The sequence below is a fragment of the Podarcis muralis genome, chromosome 9 (assembly GCF_964188315.1).
Source record: "Podarcis muralis chromosome 9, rPodMur119.hap1.1, whole genome shotgun sequence".
NCBI classification, from domain to species: domain Eukaryota; kingdom Metazoa; phylum Chordata; class Lepidosauria; order Squamata; family Lacertidae; genus Podarcis; species Podarcis muralis.
This window is the reverse complement of record NC_135663.1, coordinates 20,858,214-20,881,136: the sequence shown is the minus strand read 5'-3', so window position 1 is coordinate 20,881,136 and position 22,923 is coordinate 20,858,214. Positions and strand designations below refer to the sequence as shown.

General features: G+C 41.6%; 1 protein-coding gene and 1 long non-coding RNA gene across 5 annotated transcripts; one reads left to right on the top strand and one right to left on the bottom strand.

Moving 5' to 3' along the window:
* Window positions 1-1,578: 1,578 nt before the first annotated feature.
* On the bottom strand, window positions 1,579-6,039 carry LOC114603922 (uncharacterized). The gene is made up of 2 exons (XR_013394143.1): window positions 5,573-6,039; window positions 1,579-3,780 (listed from the first exon to the last, which is right to left on the bottom strand). It is a non-coding gene; the product is annotated as an uncharacterized LOC114603922 (long non-coding RNA).
* EIF4E (eukaryotic translation initiation factor 4E) lies at window positions 5,498-22,103 on the top strand. 4 transcript variants are annotated; one of them, XM_028743421.2, is made up of 7 exons: window positions 5,499-5,633; window positions 9,715-9,821; window positions 13,098-13,193; window positions 14,020-14,083; window positions 14,756-14,869; window positions 17,537-17,676; window positions 20,239-22,103. In XM_028743421.2, exons 1-7 carry the CDS (start codon window positions 5,616-5,618, stop codon window positions 20,351-20,353), a joined length of 654 nt encoding a protein of 217 aa, XP_028599254.1. In that variant the 5' UTR covers window positions 5,499-5,615; the 3' UTR covers window positions 20,354-22,103. The 4 variants fall into 4 exon arrangements, with proteins under 4 accessions (XP_077789997.1, XP_028599254.1, XP_077789995.1 ...); XM_077933869.1 differs by lacking the exon at window positions 5,499-5,633 and adding an exon at window positions 7,214-7,403; XM_077933871.1 differs by lacking the exon at window positions 13,098-13,193 and having other exon boundaries at window positions 5,498-5,633.
* Window positions 22,104-22,923: the final 820 nt, after the last annotated feature.

Here is a 22,923-nt window from a genome sequence, read left to right as displayed (position 1 = left end):
TTTGGCTGATGGTGTGCATGCGTGTTGTGAACAGTGTTGTTTTTGCTGTTTTATTAATGCAAAAAGCACGAGAGTGTTTAAAAAAATCAGCAAAACAGTGTATAGAAAATCAGATATGCAAGATTTCATAATACAATTTTTGATTGATTTGATTGGAAAGATTGCTTTACTTTGAAAGGGGGAAATGCATTTCTTTTGTCAGTAAAGTGTTACATCTTACAGCAGTGGTGGCTGACGGTAAATGTTTGGCTGAACTTCATTGTCTTCCACTATTTCCCTTTATCCAGATGTTCTACTTCAATCACAAGGAATTACACGTGGAGGGGGGAAAGAGAGAAATAATGGTTTTACTTGTTCATATAATTTTAAGTTTGCAGTTTTAATATTATTGTTACAAAGGTTGTGCGCCACTACCAATCTCTGCTGAGCAGTAGCAAATTTCCAGGGAGTTCCCCGCACCCACGCAGGATCGTTTCCACTGGGAATCAAGCAGTAATGAATTAGTTTATTGTACACATATTTACACCTGGGTCTACTTTGGAAAAGAGCTCAGAGCATTACATCTCAAGAAGGGCTTGTTCCCCATAGCAGTACAGTATTGGAGTCCAAGGCATCCTGCATGCCATCTCTGTGCCTCTGTCCCAGCCTGCTAAGATGTAGACTTGAGGTTGGTTTCCCTTGATGTATTAATGACTTTGTCATTTTTAGCAACTGCTACCCCAGGTAAGGCCCTGGCCTGAAAAGGAAACTTAGCCCATATTTTTCTACTGTCCTGGTGTCTTCCCTTCAAAGTCCCAAATTCTAGCATTTTATTAATTTCTAACATTCACTAACTGTTAAGGGTGCCTTGACCCCCCCCCCCAACTGTTACTCCATATCTGCAACAGTATATTATATGTTATACTGTTGCAACCACCCCAGGGACCTTATGGTGAAGGGCAGGTAAGAAATACTATAAATAAAGAAACAAATGGGTTGTACAAATTAGATGCAAACGTAATGTATAGAAAATGTTGTGAAGCATTAAGAATGTAAAAATATGTAATAGCGCTGTCAAAAGCAGCCTCCAGAACAAGTCATCCAACCCTCTGTACAGCATTAGGTTTCACTTAATATCTTCCAATAAAAATATTAATGACTCTGGCTCCAAGCTCTGAAATATATGTAGCCATGCTCTTCTAGTTTTTCACAAGAATTTCCACAAAATGAAAAAATAAAGAGAATACTCGCAGAAAGGGGTGTATCTTGAAGCCAAATTAAAGTAGTGGCAATCAAACTCCATCTTGTCAGTTGTAACAGGATGCTGTGCTGGCATGTGCATAATAAAACATAATATTCAAATTTTTTTGTCTAGTCACTAATAATAGTTTAATCAAAAATACATTGGATAATGGCAGTACATCGAGAACAGGATGTATTCAACATCCCCCTCCCATTCCTTCCACATTTCATGAATTATGGATATGTAGACTATGATTCAGAGGTGCATATCTGTTTTCAGATCCACTCATAATCGGGTTTATCATATAGTTCCTCTGCAAATCGTTTCTCACACATGCAAACTGTTTCTCACACATATAAACAGCTGCAATTCACTTTATTTATTAGAATGTGTAAATGCTTAATATTTTACAAATTTCTAAGGGATATACAATATCAAAAACAAACAATAACATTAAACAAAATGCAAACTAAAATCAATAAACACCAATGTGAAAGTATATAAAATCAAATTAAAACAAAAATTCAGGGCAACTTTTACCTGGAAGGGATTGTCTAAAAGATTCATAGGGTCCAGATTTTAAGCTTCCCCCTTCCCATGTACTACAATCTTATAGGGCTGCTCTGCTTTAGATTTCTTCATTATGTAAAACCAGACGGGTTTCTGCTAGAAGCAGGGCCTTCACTGTGGTGGCAGCCACATGCCAGAACACCCCCTCAAGAGATCTGCCAGGCTCATTTTAATAAAAGATTTTAGGGCAGCTATAAGCACTGTGTAACGACTGTGGTTGTGTCTTGTTTGTGCCACTGCTTGTATTACGGATTTTGAATTGTATGCCACCTAGAGGTCTCTTGAATCAAACTGGCATGATACAATAAAATTATACCAGGATGGAAATGACTTAAGGGATGAGATGCTCAAGAGGAAACTATAAACCCTGACACACTGTTGCTTTTGTGAGTGTAAATCCTCATTGGATCATGACCACAAACTACACGAGGGTTTCACAAATGCTGCAAATGCTCCTGATAAACCTTCCAAAGCGATGGATGGAGCTCTAATAAAACACTCATGGTTCAATTGCTCAAGGGGGAACAAGAACTGTCTAGTTTGGGTGAACAGTGTACAGTACATTCATTTGTACTAGTTTCACAGCAAAAGCGCAATCACAGTAGGCGCATTCCAACAAAATTTAACCTTACTTAGGAGTAAGCCTCACTAAATACAGTAATGCATGCTAGCAAATTTACAGAAGATTGCATCGCACCACTGTCTTATGCATACTTACTTGGGGGGAAAGCGCCACTGAATACTGGTAAAGATTTAGTTGTGAATCCTGTTCAAACCAATGGGACTTTAGCGTCGCCCTACCAACAATAATAATGGAATACAATTCTTCCTAGGTTTGTCTTGTCCCGACGTCTGCATATTAATACGTATGTGAATAGATCCCATCCTTCATTGTGGTTCAGTCCGATCTTGTCAACAGCATCTGCTCACCTGAAAATCCGATGAATAAATCAGTTGTTCCCCAGCAACATGAGCTAGTCTTAGTGTTTCTAAATTGATTCTAGCAGCTCCAAAATGCTTCATGCAATGAACTGCATAATACAAATGTCTTCTTTCCAAACTTCCATTACAAACAGGCACTATGAATGAATGAAGCTTTATTTGCGTCAGCCATCGGCCGTAGCAATAAAACAACAATACGATATACAAAGAATAGAAATAGTCAATTATATAAAATACATTTTAGGGTTTTGAATCAAAAGTCAAATAGTGGATCTTATTCTGATTGCCCCAGCTGAAATCCTTGCAACCTTTGCTGTCAAATAGGCACTATGTTTGCATGCTGCAGCAACATCACCAAGACTTGCAGTTGCATAAAATGCATGCCTAGTATACGGGGGGGGGGGGAGATCAGCATGCCTTGAAAATTTCTGACAGAAGCAAGCAAGTATATATTTCTTTTTTCACAGTTGCAGTGAATCAATATATAACTTTATGAACACTCTTAATACATTGTGACTTCTAGCTATTGGTCCACTGTTAGATTTTAATTCTTCAATGGAAAGCATATTGATGAAGTTCGTAAATTAAAATATGCAAAAGAATATTACTTATTTTACTCCCACCCCAAGGGCATTTGAAAATAAGTACCTAATAACTAATATATATCTTATCTTTAACTAAGGGAAGCCAGAGCAGTGCAAATGATCACTTTGGAGACAAACATGATGTTCAGCACATCTACCAAAAAGCTGGAAAGTGCTGAATTGTGATTTGTCCAGCTTCCCCCACCCCCAGGAAAAGACTTGTAAGTTTTCAGCCCTGCCCTGGTTCCTACATAAGAGTTTAGAGTCCTATTTTAATGTCTGTTTTGAAAACAATCTAACTACACAACACCCACTTCAGTAAAATAAGAACCTGACCAATAACAGTGCACTGTCAAAGTAAATTGATACAACCTTCCAGCAGTTGACTTGAAACCCAAGTGCTCGAAGAAGCTCTTCTTTACATACCAACCTGCCTGGAACTTACTCTAATGGGTCTTACTCCTACATAAATGGGATTAAGATGGCAGTCTTAATGTTTTAAATAGATGAATAAAAATAAAATGTTACATTTTAAAGATTTCAACTGATTGTTTCCATATGCTTGGTTTTGCCATGGAGAGCTTGAGGTGTCATTCAAAGCAATTGACTGGCAAATTTCACAAAGCATAATGTGATTGTAGATTATAACTCTGGTTATAGTCCCAGTGTAGCAGAGCTATTGCTTCCTAAATCCTGCTACTTTGCTGTGGCCAGGGCAGAAGCTGGAGCAGCAACTTTTAATGAGAAGGAATTTGGTAGTCAGTGGGAGGGAATTACGGTAATTGCAGACTCCAGAGCTAAGATAATTCAGGGCTCTTTGGGGGAATGTGTTAGTGAAGGGAATTAGGATCCTTGGATTCTCCTGGCATACCCTAGTTTTGCTTCACACACCAAGTGGAATACTGCCAACAGGGCATCTATTCTATGTCTCCAGTTTTCTGGAGGTGTATCTGGAGGCCTCTAGCAGGCTAAAGACTATTCCACTGGCCTTTTCTAGAAGAGAAGTCCTTAATGTCACTTTCAACAGCCCCTCAGGCCAGCTCTGGCAGGCTTTTGGATGGCTCTCTTAGATATGACTTTAAAATGTGATTAAAATTGTGGAAGAACCCACCTACCAAGACCCACTTCTGAATTACACAAATATGTCCTAAAGTCAGGTAGCTAACGTTGGTTTGTGTTTTAAATGGCCATTAGTGCCTTTCCCCTGAATGGAACACATTGTTTTAAGGGTTTGATGATTAAGTCTTCCAACTTTGCAGAATGCTTTTCTAGCAAGGAGGTTTTAAAAAGTCGATTTAACGACAGATTGCCTTTGATTACGAAGCAGAGTGCCTCATCTCTGAAGGATGCCAGCATTCCTCTTTAACTATTTGTTTATGTATTACAGAGTGTGGAGAAATATCCATGGAATTGCCAACAACTACCCTGCTCCCCCCCAGCCAGAACCACCTTAAAATAACCATCATAGAATGGTAGAGTAGGAAAGGACTATGAAGTCCAATCCCCTGCAATGCATCTTTTGCCTGAGAGTAAGTCTGATGTGCTACTGACTGAGCTGTCTATATTTCATATAGCTGTCTATAAAATGCATTTCAGTGCATTTTGCTTGTTTCTGGCACACAGACGGGCTGCCTCGTCCGATTAGACGCCGCAGGTCGGTAAATTGTCGGATAAATGTGAATATTTTTCTTGCGTGTGGAAATGGTGAGGCAGACGTGCCGGTGGATTACTCGTCTGTCGCCCACCAATCAGATTTTGGATGGGGATGTGAATGGCGGTGACTTGAGGGATGAGGAGGGGCTTGCATCACACATGCTGACACCTCCATGACAGAAAGGGAGACAAGCGGCCCGTCCGGCCAAGCCTCAGTGGCGAGACGCAGACAGATTCTGCAGTTGCCGCTTTCGGACTCTAGGGGTCACTTTGCCGTTCCGAGCAGCGCCGCCTCAGCCTGACATGCCCCTGTCTGCCTTTCCCACGTGACTGTCTCTCCTGAAAGGGGGGAGGCGGGGAGGAGGAGGAGGGGAAAAGGAAGGAAGGAAGGAAGTGGGAGAAAGAACTTCACCGGAGACTACAATTCCCAGAAGCCACCGCTTCACCTTCCCTCCAGCCTCGGACACCGACCCCTCCCCGCAGCGGCCCCCACCCCACGCACGCACGCGCCGAGCCGCCAAAACGGCCGTCGCCCCCACGTGACGCCCCGCCGGCCAATCGGTTTCGAACCTGATTTGTTATCCCGCCTCCCCCTTCTTACCTCTCCCCTCCCCTCCGCGCTTGTACGATCAGAGCGATCTAAGATGGCGACGGTGGAACCGGTGAGTGTCCTCGTTCCCGCTTCCTCCCTCTTCGACCCAGCGCCTTCCTTCTCGTCTTCCGGAGGGGCCGGGGAAAGGCTTGGCGGGGGCCAGAAGGCGACCGTGGCGGAGGGAGACTATCCTAGCAGAGGGGTAAAAAAAAGAGGGAAGGAAGGGAAGGGGCGGCGGCAGCGGCCTGGCAATGTGTGTGCGTCTGTGTGGCGCGCGCGCGTGTACGGCGAGCCGAAGGTGCCGGCGCGTGCGATGAGGTGACTCGAGGGGAGTAGTCGAGCGGGGCCGGAGGGCGGGGGAGAGGGGCGGGGGGGGTCTAGGCGGGTTCGGAGCGCGAGCCGGATTGTGCCGTCACAGCTTGGGCGGGGGCGTTGAGGGGCGGCAGGGGAGGGGTCGCGTGAGGAGGGGGAGAGAGGAGACCCGAGAGGGGCCGTGTGAGGGGAGGGAGGCGGGCAAGAGTGTGTCCTACGGGTGGGGGCGAGGACCTAACTTCTTCGTTTTTGGCGTGGCCGGGGGCGTCGAGCCGGCTCAGAGGCTCCCGCCGCTTTCTCTCTTCGGACGCCCCGCTCAAAAACCTCCCTATTTCTCCTTCCCTCGTCAGTTCTTGCCCTGCTAGGCGCCACACGGCGCCGTGGCACCTCCCCCATCCCCACGTTTCCCTCAGCGGCCTATTCCTCTCTTAGGCTGGGGCTGAGGCCGGCTTGCCTAGTGGTCGCAGCCTTCTCTTTTCACACCCCGAGAGCGTTTCGTGCCGCCCCGGTCCTTGAGGTAGAAGACGCCACCTTTTTTCGGGGGGTCCCGGGCCTAGCATGCGCACGCCGGCCGCTCTCGCCTTCCTTCTTTCACACCAGTATTTCGCAAGGGAAACGTGGCCATGGGGCGCTCCTTAAGATCGACTAGGAAGAACCAGCTTTCGGATTCCCCGGACTTTGCCTAAAGCCCTTGGGAATCTGTTGCTTGCGAACGGAAGACTGGCCCAAAGTTGAGCTTCTTCCATACAAATCACCCCCCGCACCTTGGTGTCTGCTTTCTTTTTCTTTCTCCCTACCCGACACCCTAGCTTTACCCCTTTGTCGTGACCAAAAGATCGCTTAAATCGTTAATTTCAAAACAAGAAATTGCTTTGCTTGTCACTGCCACCTATCCCAATGTGGGTGGAGTGGTAACGTTCAAAAGCAGGATTGGGGGGGGGTGCGGTGGAGGACTATGACAGCTCATTTAGCAACATTTGTGCTGGGGAAAACTCAGGCTATGAGCCAAGTAGCCCTGTAAATTGGTTCTGACACTGTATATAGGCAGCAGCAGCAAGTTAAACTTGTGTCTTAGAATAGCAACCTTTTACTGAAGGACTGAGTCTTGCCTGGCTGTAGCATGAATTCAGTATTCTCCTCTGCAGTTGCCTTTAGGAAAATGTATTCTATTGCTAACCTAATTTTCAAAAGTAGGCATAGTTTTAAAATGTATTATTTTTCTTAGTCCATACACATTAATACAAGCTGCTTCCTAAGCATCAAAGAAACAGATTAACTATGGAGTGATCCATAATTATAATAATCTTAAGTACCCAAATTCATACTCTTAAGCACCCAAACACTTTTGAAAGCTCATTTTCTGATATTTCCCAGTTTTAACAAGTTCCTCGTTTTTGTCACTTTCATCATCGTCCAAAGCACAACTGCATGTGGGGTATTTGAAGGGGGCTTGTTTTAAAGTACTATATTTTGCAAGGTATTCATCACCATGATTGAAAACCTTTCTGGACCATGTAGTATTGGAAGGGTAAGTATTCAGTCTTTAGTTTTGTATCTGTAATGTTTTATGCACCTGCACTAATTTTGTTGCTAGTTGCCACAGTTGGATATGAGTAACTTGGATTCCTAGCTGAAGAGATTATGACTATATGATGTGGATTGTTCAAAGGCATTCTTAAGGAAGAGTGTGATGGGCAGATTAGAGCATGTAATTACAACAAAGAATGCAGGTGATAAATAAGTGTTTCATCAGTACCTGTGCTGGCAGTGTCAAATTGCTATTTTCTGTTTACTAATTTTAATTGACATAGTTTTGAAGACCATTGTTAGTCAGCAGACAGATACTTGGATTATCTGGCAATGCAGCATTATTTGACACAAATAATTTTAAATTTTTATTGTCATAATTGGCTTTATTTTTTAAACCATCTTCAGTTTCTAGAAGTAGCTTCCTTTCAGGTTCAGAATCTTGATTTGTTGAGGAGTGGTAACTAGTAGTAAGACCACATTTCTTGGGACTCCCCAGAGTTCTTGACTCACTGGACTGGATTCTTACTTAAGATAGGCTGAAATCAATGGGACCTAAATTATTTATGAGTAAGTTTGCACATTGATTTCAGTGGGAACAAAGATCAAATAACCTAATATTGATCCAGTCCGTTGTGTCTCCTGTTTCTGTGTGGTCTCAAATTTACTAAGGTCCGAACTTGTAGCTGTGTATAGTCTTAAGTTTAGTAAACAGCTTTCAGCATCATATTGTCAAGTCTTGCAAATTAGGATAGAAAATGGCATAACAGAACCCAATAATTACTTAATCCTGCCATATTTTCATATGCTGGGGCAGTTTAGTGGTTAAGAGAGCCAGTGTGATATGTTGGACTTGGATCTTGGAGACCAGAGTTTGAATCTCCACTCAAGTCATGAATCTCACAGGGTGACCTTGGGCTAGTCACATTCTCTCAACTTAAGATACCTCATTGGGTTCTTGGGAGGATAAAATGAGGAGATGGAGAACTCTGTACTCCATCTTGAGCTGCTTGGAAGAAAGGTGGGATATAAAAAGAATAAATAAAAACAAAGAAATAAATGTTACAAAGCTTTTAAAAATCTAGCAGAGCAGCAGTGGCACCACTGAAAGTGCGAATTTAATTTACAATTGACTCTCAACTTAGGCATGTTCACCTTATGCAATTACGACTTTACATGGTTGATGGCTGTCTAGTTGAAATTGCACAAATTAATAAAAGGCAGAGTTTAAAAGCTCTTTTTGTGCAGGGTTTTTCTAACGTGGAAAGAGGTTTTACACTCTACTCCTTGCTTACTGGACTCTGGGAGGGTCTTGCAACATCTTGCCAAAGTTTGTGAGAGAGCCTCCTAGAGCCCAATAACCAATGCGGAAAGGGGGGGGTGTAAGACCTGTTAGGCGCCAACTCTGGAATGTAAGACTGCTTGCACAGGGGCAGTTTCAGGGGGGTGTTTCGACTAAACAATTTTTGTGTGTATATGTGCCATCTGTGGAATGTAACCCGCTGTACAATATACAAATGGAGTATGTACTACATTATGACCAGATAGGGCTATCTGTTATTGAAGAGGTACACTGGTATCAGTGTTCAAGATCTTGTCGCCCTTTGGATCTAGACAAATTCCTTGAGAGTTAGGATGAAACCTACCGTAATTGCAATGGAACCGACTATGTGATGTTCACTGAGAAATAGTAATTATAGTTTGCTTTAAAAAAACAAAACAAATGTAATTGTCTTTTACAATTTTAATGTTTTATTTTTTATAAACCACTTGGGTGTTCTATTATAATTGGTTGGTGTATAGATTTTGTTAAGTAAAGTAAATTGATGTTGCATTGTGGAGTGACATTTCCACACATTTAGAAATCCATAGAGATCCTGAGCCAAGTGGTAGTTTTGATCAGGGCCAACCCACCCATGGGGCAAGGTAACCTGCCTCAGCTGGCAGGATCCACAGGGGCAGCAAATCCCTATGTAGATCTTCACTCATTCTTCCTTCTCTGGCATGGAAAGGGGCCCCATTTTGTGGTTCTCCTCAGGTTCAAAATTTCTTGGGCTGGCCCTGATTTTGATAATCTGCTTTTATGTACCTACAACTGTGTGAGAAGAATACCCTTGTCCTCCACATGAAGAAGCTATTCTAACTCTAATGGTACAGGGTCCACATTTGCAAAATCATGGTCAAATTCATTATTATTAGGAGTTGGAAGTATATTTGGATGTGCTTATCCTGCAAAAAGGAAAACCTATGCAACATAGTATTATAAGAATAGTAAACATGCAACAAGTCAACTTTGTACTTTGTTTATATAGGAAACCACTTCTAACCCTCAGACTTCAGAAGAAGAGAAAACCGAGACACCAGCAAGTCAGGAAGTAGTCAGTCCTGAACCATACGTTAAGCATCCATTACAAAACAGGTGAGACATGTTTCCTCTGAACAATATAATAGAATATTATAACTTACAGATATGAATTACATTTAAAACATTGTTTGCAAATTCCTGTGAAAACTTGTTTTACTGCAATTTTTGACTAAAGGATGAAAATAAAAATCTAACCTTTATGATGGACTAAACGAGTATAAAGTGGATGTATTTCAAGAAATTGTAAAAGGGGAGCCTTCTACCTTTACAACCATGCAAACAAGATTGTAAAGCAGCTGGGATCTGGCTTGTAGTGCACACAATGGACCTAACCTCAGCAGCATGGCTTGAATTTGGTGATAATTTGTGTGCCGAATGCAAAGGAATAATCAGGAGCATGGCTTACATTTGGTGCAGTTGGGAGTCGACTGACTGCTGACCTACAATAACACTCCTGGTTGCCCCTTGGAAGATGCAACATCACCTGTACCACACATGATGTCATATGGCGTACGGTGAGCATGGCTGGGGAAGAATGGCCCTGTGGTTCAAATTAGGAGTTCTGTGGGCAGGAGGTTCCAGACCCCTGGTGTAGAGCTTTGAACAGCAGTATTGCTGCATGATAAATAGCTCTTGTTTCAAACAGGACGGAAGAGGGGCAGCCCTGGAGAGGACACTTCAGTACTGTTAAAGCAGCAAAAAGAACACTGGAAAACCAGTTACGAGTTTCTAGTCTATGCAGCCACAGCAGGTGCTGTGATTTTCCAGGGGTTTGACTTCACCCCAGAAGCACGTTCCATTGTCTCTTAAGACAGATGGATGCCCACAACATTTCATAAAATCCTAGAATTGTAGAGTTGGAAGGGACCCCAAGAGTCATCTAGTCCAACCTCCTGTGATGCAGGAATCTCAAGTAAAGCATCCATGACTGGTGGCCATCGAGCTTAAGAACCTCCATGTAAGGAGAGTCCCAAGGGGGTCTGTTCCACTGTCAAACAGCTGTTACAGTCAGAAAATTATTCCTGATATTTAGTCGGAATCTCCTTTCTCATAACTTGAATTGCAATACCTCAGCATTGCAGGTAACACTTCTACCTTCCTAGAAAGTTTTCAAAGGTTCTAGGCTGCTCTCGCACATGTTTCATTTGAACCAAGTTAGAATCTGCTTTGACCTTTTCTGAAGTAATCTTTTCAACTTTTAAAATATGGGCTGCATTCTGAGGACTGCCTTTGTTTTGTTTAAGAAGACTTTTATACCGCTTATAGACCAACTAAGTTTGTTCTGGTATAAGCTTTCACATGCATGCACACTACTTCAGATACTAGAACAAACTTAATTGGTCTATAAGGTACTACTGGATAATTTATTTATTTAATTTATTTATTTTATTTCGGCTGCGTCAGACCAACACTGCTACCTACCTGAATCTTTAATGCTGCTTAACCATCATAAACAAAATATTTATTAATAATACTGAAAATAAAACTTTTGAAAGTTATATTTCACTTCATTTAACTGTGAATGATTAAGGAAATAGTCTTTTAATTATTGATGTCCATTTGACCTACTCAGTGCCTTAGGTGAGAACGCAGTTTTCATAAGAGCCTGGCTGGATCAGACCAAGAGTTGGTTGCCAGCAGGGCGAGTCAGATACTTCTGGGAAATCCAGATACAGAGCATATAGACCACAATCCGATCCCATTGTTTACCCCTTAGCAAATACTATATTGTCTCTTAAGTATTACAATATGTGGGTTTACAACTAATCATATAATGTTGCACTGAGAGGGTTGTAACATAGATATCAGAATATGATGTGCTCATAGCTTAAAACACATACAAATGTGTAATGAAATCTGTGCTTTTAGAATTTTAGTGGCTTCAGTTTACAGATTTTCTTGTTTCAGGAGATAAACTGCTAGGAGCAAGAGACTCTGTACCTTTATTTTAGTCCATTGTTGATTCTGCTTTACAATTTTTCCCCTTCCTCTTGCTGAAAGACCTGCATTGCTGCAATTTCCTGACACTTTTAAGATGAGTTACAGCTGGTAAAAGATACGATGGTGCTGGTGTAGTGTTAGGTTCTCATTACCAAAATAGGTTGCTTCCCCCAAATTTCTCTAATCAAATCTCCTTGTCCCAGGTCAGTGTGACCCTGTAAAAACATTGTTCCTGGTTATTCTAATTTGGATAGCTCAGATATTTCTGAATGTATTGAAGCTCTGTTGCATTTTCAAGAGTAGTTTAAAATAGCACACCCCAAATAGCTCTAGTGAAATAAGAATATTGATATTGCAGTCCTTGAGTGGTTGACTGAGTAGAATGTATAACTTCACAGAACAATACTCGGCAACTCTTCAAGTCTGTTGATTCTATGTGCTTTCTGAAGTTTTGCCTAGAGCAGTATCCCCATCCAAAGAAGTACATATATAGCAGCTGCACTGTGCACAAAGCACTTCTTTTTAAAGCTAAAGTGGTATTGATCAGTCAGTTAGTGAGAAGCAGCAGCAATGGTGGACTGAATCCAGTCTTGATGCACCTGATCACCAGGAGTTTACATTTTTAGACACTATACATGCAGCCCTGACTTTTGGATCAGAGAGGGTAACTTGCAAAAGGTAAAGGGACCCCTGACCATTAGGTCCAGTCGTGTCCGACTTTGGGGTTGCGGCGCTCATCTCGCTTTATTGGCCGAGGGAGCCGGCGTTTGTCCGCAGACAGCTTCTGGGTCATGTGGCCAGCATGACTAAGCTGATTCTGGCGAACCAGAGCAGCGCACGGAAACGCCGTTTACCTTCCCACCGGAGCGGTACCTATTTATCTACTTGCACTTTGACATGCTTTCGAACTGCTAGGTTGGCAGGAACTTGCACAAGCAACCTCTAGTTGTACAGATACAGAAGCTTACTGCTCCCCATGGAATGCCACTAACTAGGTTGAGGTAGATAAATTGTTCAGAAAGCATGCTTCAGATTATATGCTTTACTCCAGAATCTGTTTTCAGAAGGAGATTGAATTTTGGAAATAACAGTATTTATAATCTTTTTTTTTCCCCCTTTCTTTCTTAGGTAAGCATTCATTATATCTAAATATAAATATTGGCCTTCCATCAAATTCTTTCTCTGTCAGCTTTGCGATCTAGAGCCTCAGTACCTTGCCCAGTTCAGTGGGATCTGAAAATTAAACCTGTGGGCATTCTTGCTATCTATAATTTTCTTTCCTAAATTTCTTCTATGCTGTATGATTTTTAAGTCCTTACTATTCTTAGTCGTAATAGGACACTGGATAATAAAACATAGTAGCCTAACAAGAAATCAATATTTTTTCAGGTGGGCGCTCTGGTTCTTTAAAAATGACAAAAGTAAAACCTGGCAAGCAAATCTTCGTCTGATCTCAAAGTTTGATACTGTTGAAGATTTTTGGGCGTAAGTGAAGCTTCTTAGATGCCGGTCTCATTCATTCTTGAAGTATTTCTTTATAGTATACTAATGTGTAGCTTTTTAAATCAGCCTGTACACTAGCTCAGAGCCTCTGTGGGAAGGTTTATACTGCATTTTTCAAAACTCAATTAAACATGAAATTTGAATTTTCCCCTTTCTGTTCATTATGCAGGATGACATAAGGAAAAAGAGGGAACCTAGTAAGTTGAATGAAAGGGATCTGGCAAATACCTTGATTTATTAAAATTGACAGATGAAGCACAATTCAGGAAAATCTCTGCAGGCACAGACTAAAAATCCTTCAGAGTTTTTTAGTAGAAAAAGTAGCTGATTATGAAACTAATTAACACCAACGTAGGAGAACTTTAAACAGTCAGCTTCAGTACCTATCAAGTATTGGGGACTCCTATGAGCTATGCTTATTAAGTCAGGATGACTAACCTGTGACACACCAGATGTTGCTGGACTACAACTCCTTTCATCCCTGACAATTGACCATGGGGCTGATAGGAGTTGAGTCCGATGGGAACCACAGGTTAGCAACCCTTGTCTAAACATTTCAGGTAATAAAAATGTAGAAGCAATTGTCTTACATTGTCAGCGTTCCTTATCTTATCTTATACACATGTGACTGGATTTAATTTTTAATTATTCCCCCCCCCCCATGCCGTGAAATTAAATGTTGAGAATAAGTTTATATTCCTAATTAAAGCACCTTAAAATTTAAGATGCTAGCCTGATTTATCGTGGTGAAATCTGCACTGCTTGTGATAGTTCACTTTCTTAATTGTGTTTTGTTTTTCCCAAATAGGTTATATAACCATATCCAGCTCTCTAGTAACTTAATGCCCGGTTGTGACTACTCACTGTTTAAGGTATGCAGAGTAAACTTAAGTATTAGCTTGTTAATTATTATGAATAATGTTACTAGTTTTGGGTCCCCTGTCTTAAAATGTCTTAAGATTGTATGTAAACCACACTACTCCACCTCTACAGAGTCTAGTATTTCCTTGTTGCACATTCATAGCTTGACACTTGATTTCTATAATGTGTTCAGGCACACACTAGTGAACTTTGCTGTTTGAGTGAGGTGTGAATTGCTAGTCTTAAATGTCTCTGGGCTGCCTTGCCACACACTGCCTCTTTCCATGCTACTGTCTATAAATGAAATCCTTTTTCTAGTTAGTCCTGAAACTTCTCTAGCAGTAGGAAAGTCTTTCTGTACATTGGTTGTATCCAACAAAGTCTTTCCACTAGCGCAAAAGCAAGAGGCCTTTCTCTCCCCACCCCAGTCTACTGCAGTTAATTGGGGAAAGCCTCAGAACAGAGGGGTCCTGTTAGGTAGTTGGAATTTCTTGCACCAACAGTATAACTTAGTTGGGTACAACCCATTGCATTGCAGGTGGTATTAACAACTCATTTTAACAAATGAGTTAAAATCCTAATGCCATGAGAATAGCTGGGCTCAAATGCTGCATTAAAATGGAGTGATATTGCGTTGTGCATCATATAGATTTATTGTTTTCTGCTCAAATTGCACTTTTTAGGATGGTATTGAGCCCATGTGGGAAGATGAGAAGAATAAACGAGGAGGACGGTGGCTAATTACACTAAACAAACAGCAGCGACGAAGTGACCTTGATCGCTTCTGGCTAGAGACAGTAAGTTTTTTGTGCTATTTTGTCCTGCTTAAATTTGAGAGATGAACTGTTCCAAAATTCCTGAAGGGAAGAGGCATGTTGAAGAACCCATCATTTGCCACTTCTATGTACCTGTGAGTGGTGGTGTAACAACTTGTGCAGACACTGTGTCTGTCATAGTTAAACCATTAGCTGCTCAAGGTGTAATGGGTTCCCTAGGCATTTAATCCAGGCTCATTAACATGGTCCACCCCAAGTATTTGTAAAGCTTATGGGATCCCTGGGAGGCGGGGAGTTGTGGGGAGGTGGTAGTGCCAATTCTGATTTGATGAAGGGGAATAGATAGGGTTTCCCCCTTGCAATCATAAACAAACGCCCCAAAATGGCACTGAAAACTATGCAACAGGTAGAATAACTGTAGGACAAATGGGACAACACATGCTGAATTCTACTGAGTATGTTATAGTACAGTGGTACCTCTGGATGCTAACGGGATCCGTTCCAGAGCCCCGTTCGCATCCTGAAGCGAACGCAACCCGTGTCTGCGCAGGTCACGATTTGCTGCTTCCGCGCATGCGCGTGACGTCATTTTGAGTGTCTGCGTGAGTGGCAAAACCCGAAAGTAACGTATTCCGTTACTTCTGGGTCGCCGTGGAGCGCAACCCAAAAATGCTCAACCCGAAGCTACTTCAACCCGAGGTATGACTGTACCTATTTGTAGACCTTTTAGACAACAAAGGAAGTTGTTCATCATCTGAGTAAAATTGTATCCTGTAGGGATGCTTTTGTTTTTAGAGGATTTGTGTTGTCACATGAGGGCGTAACAAAGTGGAAGGAATTTGCAGTTTACTGTAGACTTACTCTTGCATTTATGTATGTGGATCCCAGCCCTAAATTTGCATTCCATGGCTCCTGATATCTGAAAAGGAGCCGCTCAACATGAGTGGCTGCTTGCATGTAGGACCCAGTAGCACAGGACTCCTTTTCAGAGGTTGCTAGCCATGGGACACAAAATCAATGGTGGGGCCAACATGCCGCCTCCTTCAACATGTACATGCCTTACGTATGAGTAATCTGTAAATAGGACTTGACACAAATTTGTTTGGTAGTTTTCTGATAAATCACTCAGGTCTGTGACTTGCTTGTGACAGAGTTCTGGCCCGGGGTGTCAGAATGTGCCTCTAGTTGCAGTTACATAGATAATTTCGGCCTCATTTGCCTTGGGCAAATTAACATTGTGTTCAGGGTTTTGAAGAATGCCACATCTTTAGCTCCATGCCCATTTACATTTGGACTTCTTGGTATTTTTGATGCAGTGGACCAGTTTATATGGCTAGTAGGGATATTTGGTCTGGCTCCTGAGTAATTTGATTTCTTTCTCTATCCAAGGGTCCTTAATTGTAGCTCTGCCCTTTCAGGTTGACAAGGTGGTATTTTGTGAAGCTCAGTTTATTGCTAGTGGTTTTTAACATATAACTGAAGATTCTGAGAGTTTGGAACTGAATGCCATCAATACCCTGATACCACCCAGTTCTTAACTGAACAACTACAAAGAGCTACCATACTTTTCGCTCTATAGGACGCACCGGACAATAGGACGCACCTTGTTTTAGAGGGGGGGAAACAAGAAAAAAAAATTCTCCCCCTCTCTGCCCAGTGCCCCTTCAGCGAAGCGGCAGGAGGCGCTGCGCAGAGAGCGGGAGAATTTTTCCACTCTTGTTTTCCCCCTCTAAAACAAGGTGCCTTCAGGCGGCTACCTTGGAAGCCTGGAGAGCGAGACGGGTCGGTGCCCACCGACCCCTCTCGCTCTCCAGGCTTCAGGTTCCTTTCGACCTGCTCTTTGGGGCTGGCAGTGGGAAGCCCACCACCAGCCCCAAAGAGCAGGTCGGGGAGCGGGGAAAGGCGCGCAGCGGAGAGGCTTCTGCCATAGTCGTGCGTCACCTCTCCAGCTGGGAGAGGGTCACGGGGGGCTGCTTTAGTCGCGCGTCACCTCTCCAGCTGGGAAGGGGGAAAAGTGCGTCCTATAGAGCGAAAAATACGGTATCTCAATTCTAAATCTACGGTAGATGAAACAGACTGAACTTGCACCTGGGCAAGAAAGAGTACAGTGGGCCCACCCCTTATGCAAGGGTTCAGTTCTTGGGGTCCGTGCCCAAAGGCAAAATTGTACAAAGTTGGGAACCATTGGAACTGCTTACCCTCTGCCCCCCACAAGGCGAAGGGTTGCTTATTGGGCCCTGGGAAACTTGCAGGAGGGCCCTAGAATGCACCCATGACCTGCCCAGTATGGGAAATAAATTAAGAGAGGGAACAACAGGTTTATTTACTTTCCCTCATCTGTGTACGGTTGTGATAAGTAAATTGTGTATAAGTAAATTAGGTGTAAGTTGTGGCCCCCTGTATTGCAAACACTTCGCAACAGGTTGATCCTAGTGGTAGATGCAGTGGTAATCTCATCAGGTAAGAGCCTGTGGATGCACATATCAGGGATTGCCTGCATTGTTCTTCAGAAAGCCGATGTGTGGTGTTCTCTGGTTTCCTGTCAATGACAGTTGAAAATGCTTTCATATTATTGGTTATCTTGGGAGTGTTGAACAGTTTCTTGTCTTATGTAGTGTTCATTTTCTTCCATTCATTTGGTTGTCTTTTTCTATTTAGATTGTTTAATGGTCTATTACTCTTTTATAGCTGTTGTGCCTTATTGGAGAGTCCTTTGATGACTACAGCGATGATGTATGTGGAGCAGTTGTTAATGTTAGAGCCAAGGGTGATAAAATAGCAATATGGACTACTGAATGTGAAAACAGGGACGCTGTTACACATATAGGGTAAGTTATGCTGAATAAACTGCAGTATACTGTCTTCCTAAGAATACCCTACATGTGGAGCTGGTTCAGACATCGCTATAAACCAGGCAGAAGGAATTACTGATCTGTGGGTCAAATTAGGAGCCTTACAAGTCCAGCCATGCCGACCCATTGATCACCTGACACCCTATGACAAAGGTGTGGGATTGGTAAAGCTATGGTGACAAAGGAACAATCAAGAGACTTTGAGTATAGTCCCAATTGTTCCTTTGCAGCAGGGCTTCAGCACTGAATACAAGTCTGCTGATGGCTGGCAGACTCAGGTCCTCTTGACACCATGACAACAGGTTATTGGATAACAGTGGGTGGATTTGCCTGACAGTCAAAAACGGCCCACAGAGGGGTGGCCACTTCTTGACCCAACCCAGTGGACAAAAGTGATTTCCCACCTCTGCTATAAACCATGGCTTATTGTGATAGGAACAATATGTTGCAAGGCTTGAGCACAGACACTTTCCAATTCCTCCAGCATTACTCCAAGGAGAAGATCAAAAGCTTTTACTTCAGGGTTTTTTTTTTTGTTTTTTAAAGAAAGGTAGCTTGTTTTGTCCAAATCCAACTAACTGGCTAATATTGACAATAGTTTGCAAATTTCAAAGCATGTAATATGAAGTTTGTTTGTTTCCCAAAAAAACCATAATTAACCACTGTTAAGAGTATGGATGTAATGCTAAACTGCAGTTAATTGCAAATGGAAGCAAGAGCATCCCATCTCCTCCATGGCCACACTGGAGAAGGAATGGAAATGTATAAGCCCCAAACTTATTGCAGCTCATTCCCATCACTGTAAACCATGGCTAATCATGATGCCTACACTGTTCCACTATGTGCAGCCTAATCTTATACATTCTCATAATCTTTACTCAGAAATCTTACTCTGTTCAGTGGAACTTAGTCTCAGGTAAATGTGCATAGATCTGCAGCCTGTTTCCATTGATACCAAGGATAATGAAGGAAATGGAAACAACTCCATCCTCTTGGGAATGTTCAGCTGAAACTGTTACTCTTTCACAAGTATGATGTAATGGTTTGTTTCTGGACAGTTTCACAGTGGGTACTAATTTCAGTTGCAAAAGATTGGAGATTATAGTGTTGCTTAAGCATGAAATATACCCTATGACTTTATATTCTACATATTACAGAATGAGGAGGTTTAATTCAGAGTATATTTAAATTCTATGAAAGTATATTAAATCCATTGAAGCCACATGAACATGGATTTGGAAATACATAGACTTTGGAATGAGTATTTATTGAAAGGAAAACTGTGATTGCAAGCATCTGCATTTATCGTGCATACAGCATATTCTCCACTATTGGACATACACTTAGTTACTTGTAATTGCTGTCATTGAATGGGTTGAATAAATCAAAGGTGTTCTGTAAAGTTAAGACTGGCCACGTTTCTCTGAAAATAGAAGTTTTGTGTCAGAGCCAATAAAACTTTGTGCAAGTGTTATGAGATAGCTGTGGTCATGTCAGGAATCAAACATTATTTTGGCTGCAAACCTAAGCACCCTTACATGGTACAAAAGGACCTCTGAGTAGGCTTGTGAAGCATTGCAATTAGTATTGGAATAGGATTCTATTTTGAGAACTGCACTACAATATGCCTGACTTACAGCTGTGCGTGTGCTAGTGAATGAATTAACTTCATCTAAGCCAGCTGGAGGGTCTGGACCCCCTAGGTTACGTGCCTGATTCAAGGTGGGTTGCAGCAGTAGCACAGTCACCGTGCAAATATGGTAAAAGGTTAAATAATGGGTCCCCGAATGCTTGTTTGGGTTAAAACTGAGTCCTGGGTCTGAAAAGGTTGAAGATCCCTAATCTCAACAGCGATCTCAGTCCAGGCCTCCAGCCTACAGAATGAGACCAGCTTCCCATTATTCAAAGGGTGTAATCAGGGCTTTCTCACCTGTAATTGTTGTGCAGAAGATGAAATTTGGCAGGTGTGCACTTTCACCTTTGAGTGATAAGCTGTACTTGCCAAACTTCCTTCCTTAATGTAGCTGTTAGTGGCGAAAGCGTTTTCTGCCCGCTTGGATCTATTTCTGCCTTTTTCCTTAAATAGCCTAAATGAGATAAATAAAATGATGCTGAAGTCACAGCTGCTACCAACCTTAAGGGGGGTGGGCTGTGAGCTGCCAGTGGGGAGACAGATGGTTTTAAGGGACATTCAGCCTGTAATAGCCTTTCTTTGAAAGTAGAGATAGGTCAGAGCTTACTAAAAAAGTTACAAGATAGTGAGTCCTGGTGTTTCATTATGGATATAATGAAGAGCAGTTAGATTTGTCAGATGATAGCATCAGTTATTGGGCAGATAAAGTTGAAATGGAGAATATGTGAAAACAGTATGAATTGACTGCTGAGATGTTTGAGGTTTTTATAACAGCCAATTTAGTATTTAAAAGAATATAAAGCTCTGAAATTGTTTGGATTGAGAGCTTTCATATGTGAAATTAGCATCTTGTTTTCTTCAGCTGAATACAATTTAAACAGATATTTTATGTTTTTATTTCTCAGGAGAGTGTACAAAGAAAGGTTAGGACTTCCTCCAAAGATAGTGATTGGTTATCAGTCCCATGCTGACACAGCTACTAAGAGCGGCTCCACCACTAAAAATAGGTTTGTTGTTTAAGAAGACACCTTCAGAGTATTTCATAGGAGACTGCGTCAAGCAATCGAGATTTGGGAGCTGAACCAAAGCCTCTATATAAAAGCAGAGTGGACTGCATTTAAATCTGATTTCCATCTAAATGTTGCTAAATTTGTGAAAGTCTCATTTGCTTTTGTCTTGTACTTCTGTGTTTGTTTTTCTCCCCCATTTTTGGCTGAAGTAACCTTTATCCAATCAAAGAATTTCAGTACATTTGCCCACTGAAACCATAAAGGTCTCCCTAGCCCACTCTGTGATGCTTCTTAGGAAAGTAAATATTATATTAAATATATCCCAAAAACAGTGCCATTTCTACAGGGGAAGAAACTACTACTTTTTCACCTTTGCATTGTATGCAACATGTTTTGCTGGTTTGAAAGAATAGTATGATGCATACATTTTTCTAGCAAATATTTCTTTATACAGCATTGTCTTTGCTGTAATGAATGCTGATGGCTGCTAGATTTAATTTATTGTTTCCCTCTCTGATAACATTAGTGATATTCTAATTTCAGTTCTTGCTCATGTAACATTGGTGAAGGATCTATCTGGGAATATGACAAAAGGTTTAATAAACATTAATTTTGTGCATTCTTTGGTAATTATTTTGTAACATCAAAGCTTTGCTCCGAGTTTCATGCATTTCAAGTCAAATCAGTGATATGTTTGTGTGATTTCCTGAACATAATTGTGGATTTTTAAAAATGTAACACCATAATTACATTCCTTACTAGAAATAGTATTCCTGTTTTTTGTATCTTATGCTGTATTTTAACACTTTGTATTCCTTAGGTTATATTTTGCTTTGGTTTAAGAACAGCTCGAATAGAAACGCAGTCCCATTCATATTAAGACAGTGTACAAAACTGTAAATAAAATGTGTACAGTGAATTGTCTTTTAGACAAGTAGATTCGTCCTTTTATTTCATTATATTGACTTGTTTTGTACTACTACTGATAAGGCAGTCTCTATTGCGGCCTCTGTAGTAGGTGAGGTTGAGCCTTAAGGTAGCATTTAATTCGAGTTGTGCTAGATTTTAATAGTGTTATCTTCAGACAGAACTGCATTGCGGTGACACTATCTTAAATGGATATGTTTGTTTAACTGTTCAGTGAATTACATTGCTGTTTCGGCAGCATGCTCAGAAATGGAATAATCCAATGGAACATTATAGCTGAAAGCTGGCCTGCCACTGCAACAACAGGAAACAGAAAATCTGGAACTAATAAACTGGGTGTCAGAAAATGAGCAAACTGTATTTACTTTGCAGAACTATAACAAAATGGCTTTCTGGCTCTGGAAGTGGTGGCTTAGAGAATAGAAGTTTGGTACCAGTTATCACACTAAGTTATGTTAACTTTCTCAGTACTGTGCCAAAATACAGGCCATGGTAACTAGATGGTACAGCCATTATTGCACCAAGTAGAAGTTCTGAGGAATCCTGGGCGTGTGTTTAGCTGACAAAAATCTGAACATTTTGATTTGATAGCTGTCTCTAAAACAGTTCTTCTGTTATGTAGAACTTCAGTTATACAAAGGTTGACATTTGCCGCGCTTACGGTAAATGTCATGGTGGAAGACCTTTCCCCAGGTGTGCTGGTTTTGCCTTTTGGTTCTTGCAGGCTTATTCAGCATGAACCCAAGTAGCCTTTTGTATAAAAACTGATACTGTATTATTGCAGTTAATACTACCCCCTCCCCTGTAATAAATGGAATCACTCTTGTATTAAAGCATATGTGGTGTGTAATAATGTCTAATGCTATTTGACACAATGAAATGACAGAGTTCCTGGCCAAAGTTTTACTGTTGCCAACTAGAGTGATTGGTCTGGAGGTCTGTAAGTTTTTGTAAAAGTCATGCTTGCCAACAAGCATAGGACTGGATATAACAAGCTTTGGATTTGACTGCAAATTGAAACCATGCTTAAATCGGGTAGCCCCCCTCTGCGGGTACAATTAATCACAATGCAGGAAATAAGTAGCTAGGATCAGTGATGCTTTAAAAAAAATCAATAATAAAAAGTCAAGTTATGGAGAGAGGGATCAATTGGATTGGGAATGTGGTGCAAAGAAGGGGTTAAACTCCCACCCCCCTTTGCATGATGCTGTTCTAATTGAAATTGCCCTCCTGAACCTGCTATTTGCCAGGTGGGGGAGTGAGCGACCTTGCAGATACCATACTAACATGCTTTCCCTTGCAGGACAGAAAACATGTTTTGAGGGAAGTTGATTAATAAAACGTCATGGGGAGACAGTTTAAAAAACCAACAGCCCTCAAGGCACCATGGTTCAAATTTGGCTCCCTGCCCCCCAGCAAGGGTTGTTAAAATAATATAAAAAGCTATGCCATGTCTAGTTTTGTTCTGAGTTGGTTGCTGGTCTCATAAGTGATAGAATCCTAATTTACAGGTTTCCCAAATTTGAGCGTAGCTGATTCTTGCAATCTAACATACGTCAGAGGAGGACAAGAACAGCTGTGCAATTGCAACTGCATATGAGTATGTCTTGAAAGGAGAGTGGGAGACATGCAAACAAGATTTTTCAGATGTCT

Coding starts and splice junctions, on each gene's coding strand:
- EIF4E (XM_077933869.1), top strand. CDS start 7,365: ATGATTGAAAACCTTTCTGGACCATGTAGTATTGGAAGG. Junction 13,194..14,019: donor ACTGTTGAAGATTTTTGGGC/GTAAGTGAAGCT, acceptor TTTCCCAAATAG/GTTATATAACCATATCCAGC. Junction 14,870..17,536: donor ATCGCTTCTGGCTAGAGACA/GTAAGTTTTTTG, acceptor ACTCTTTTATAG/CTGTTGTGCCTTATTGGAGA.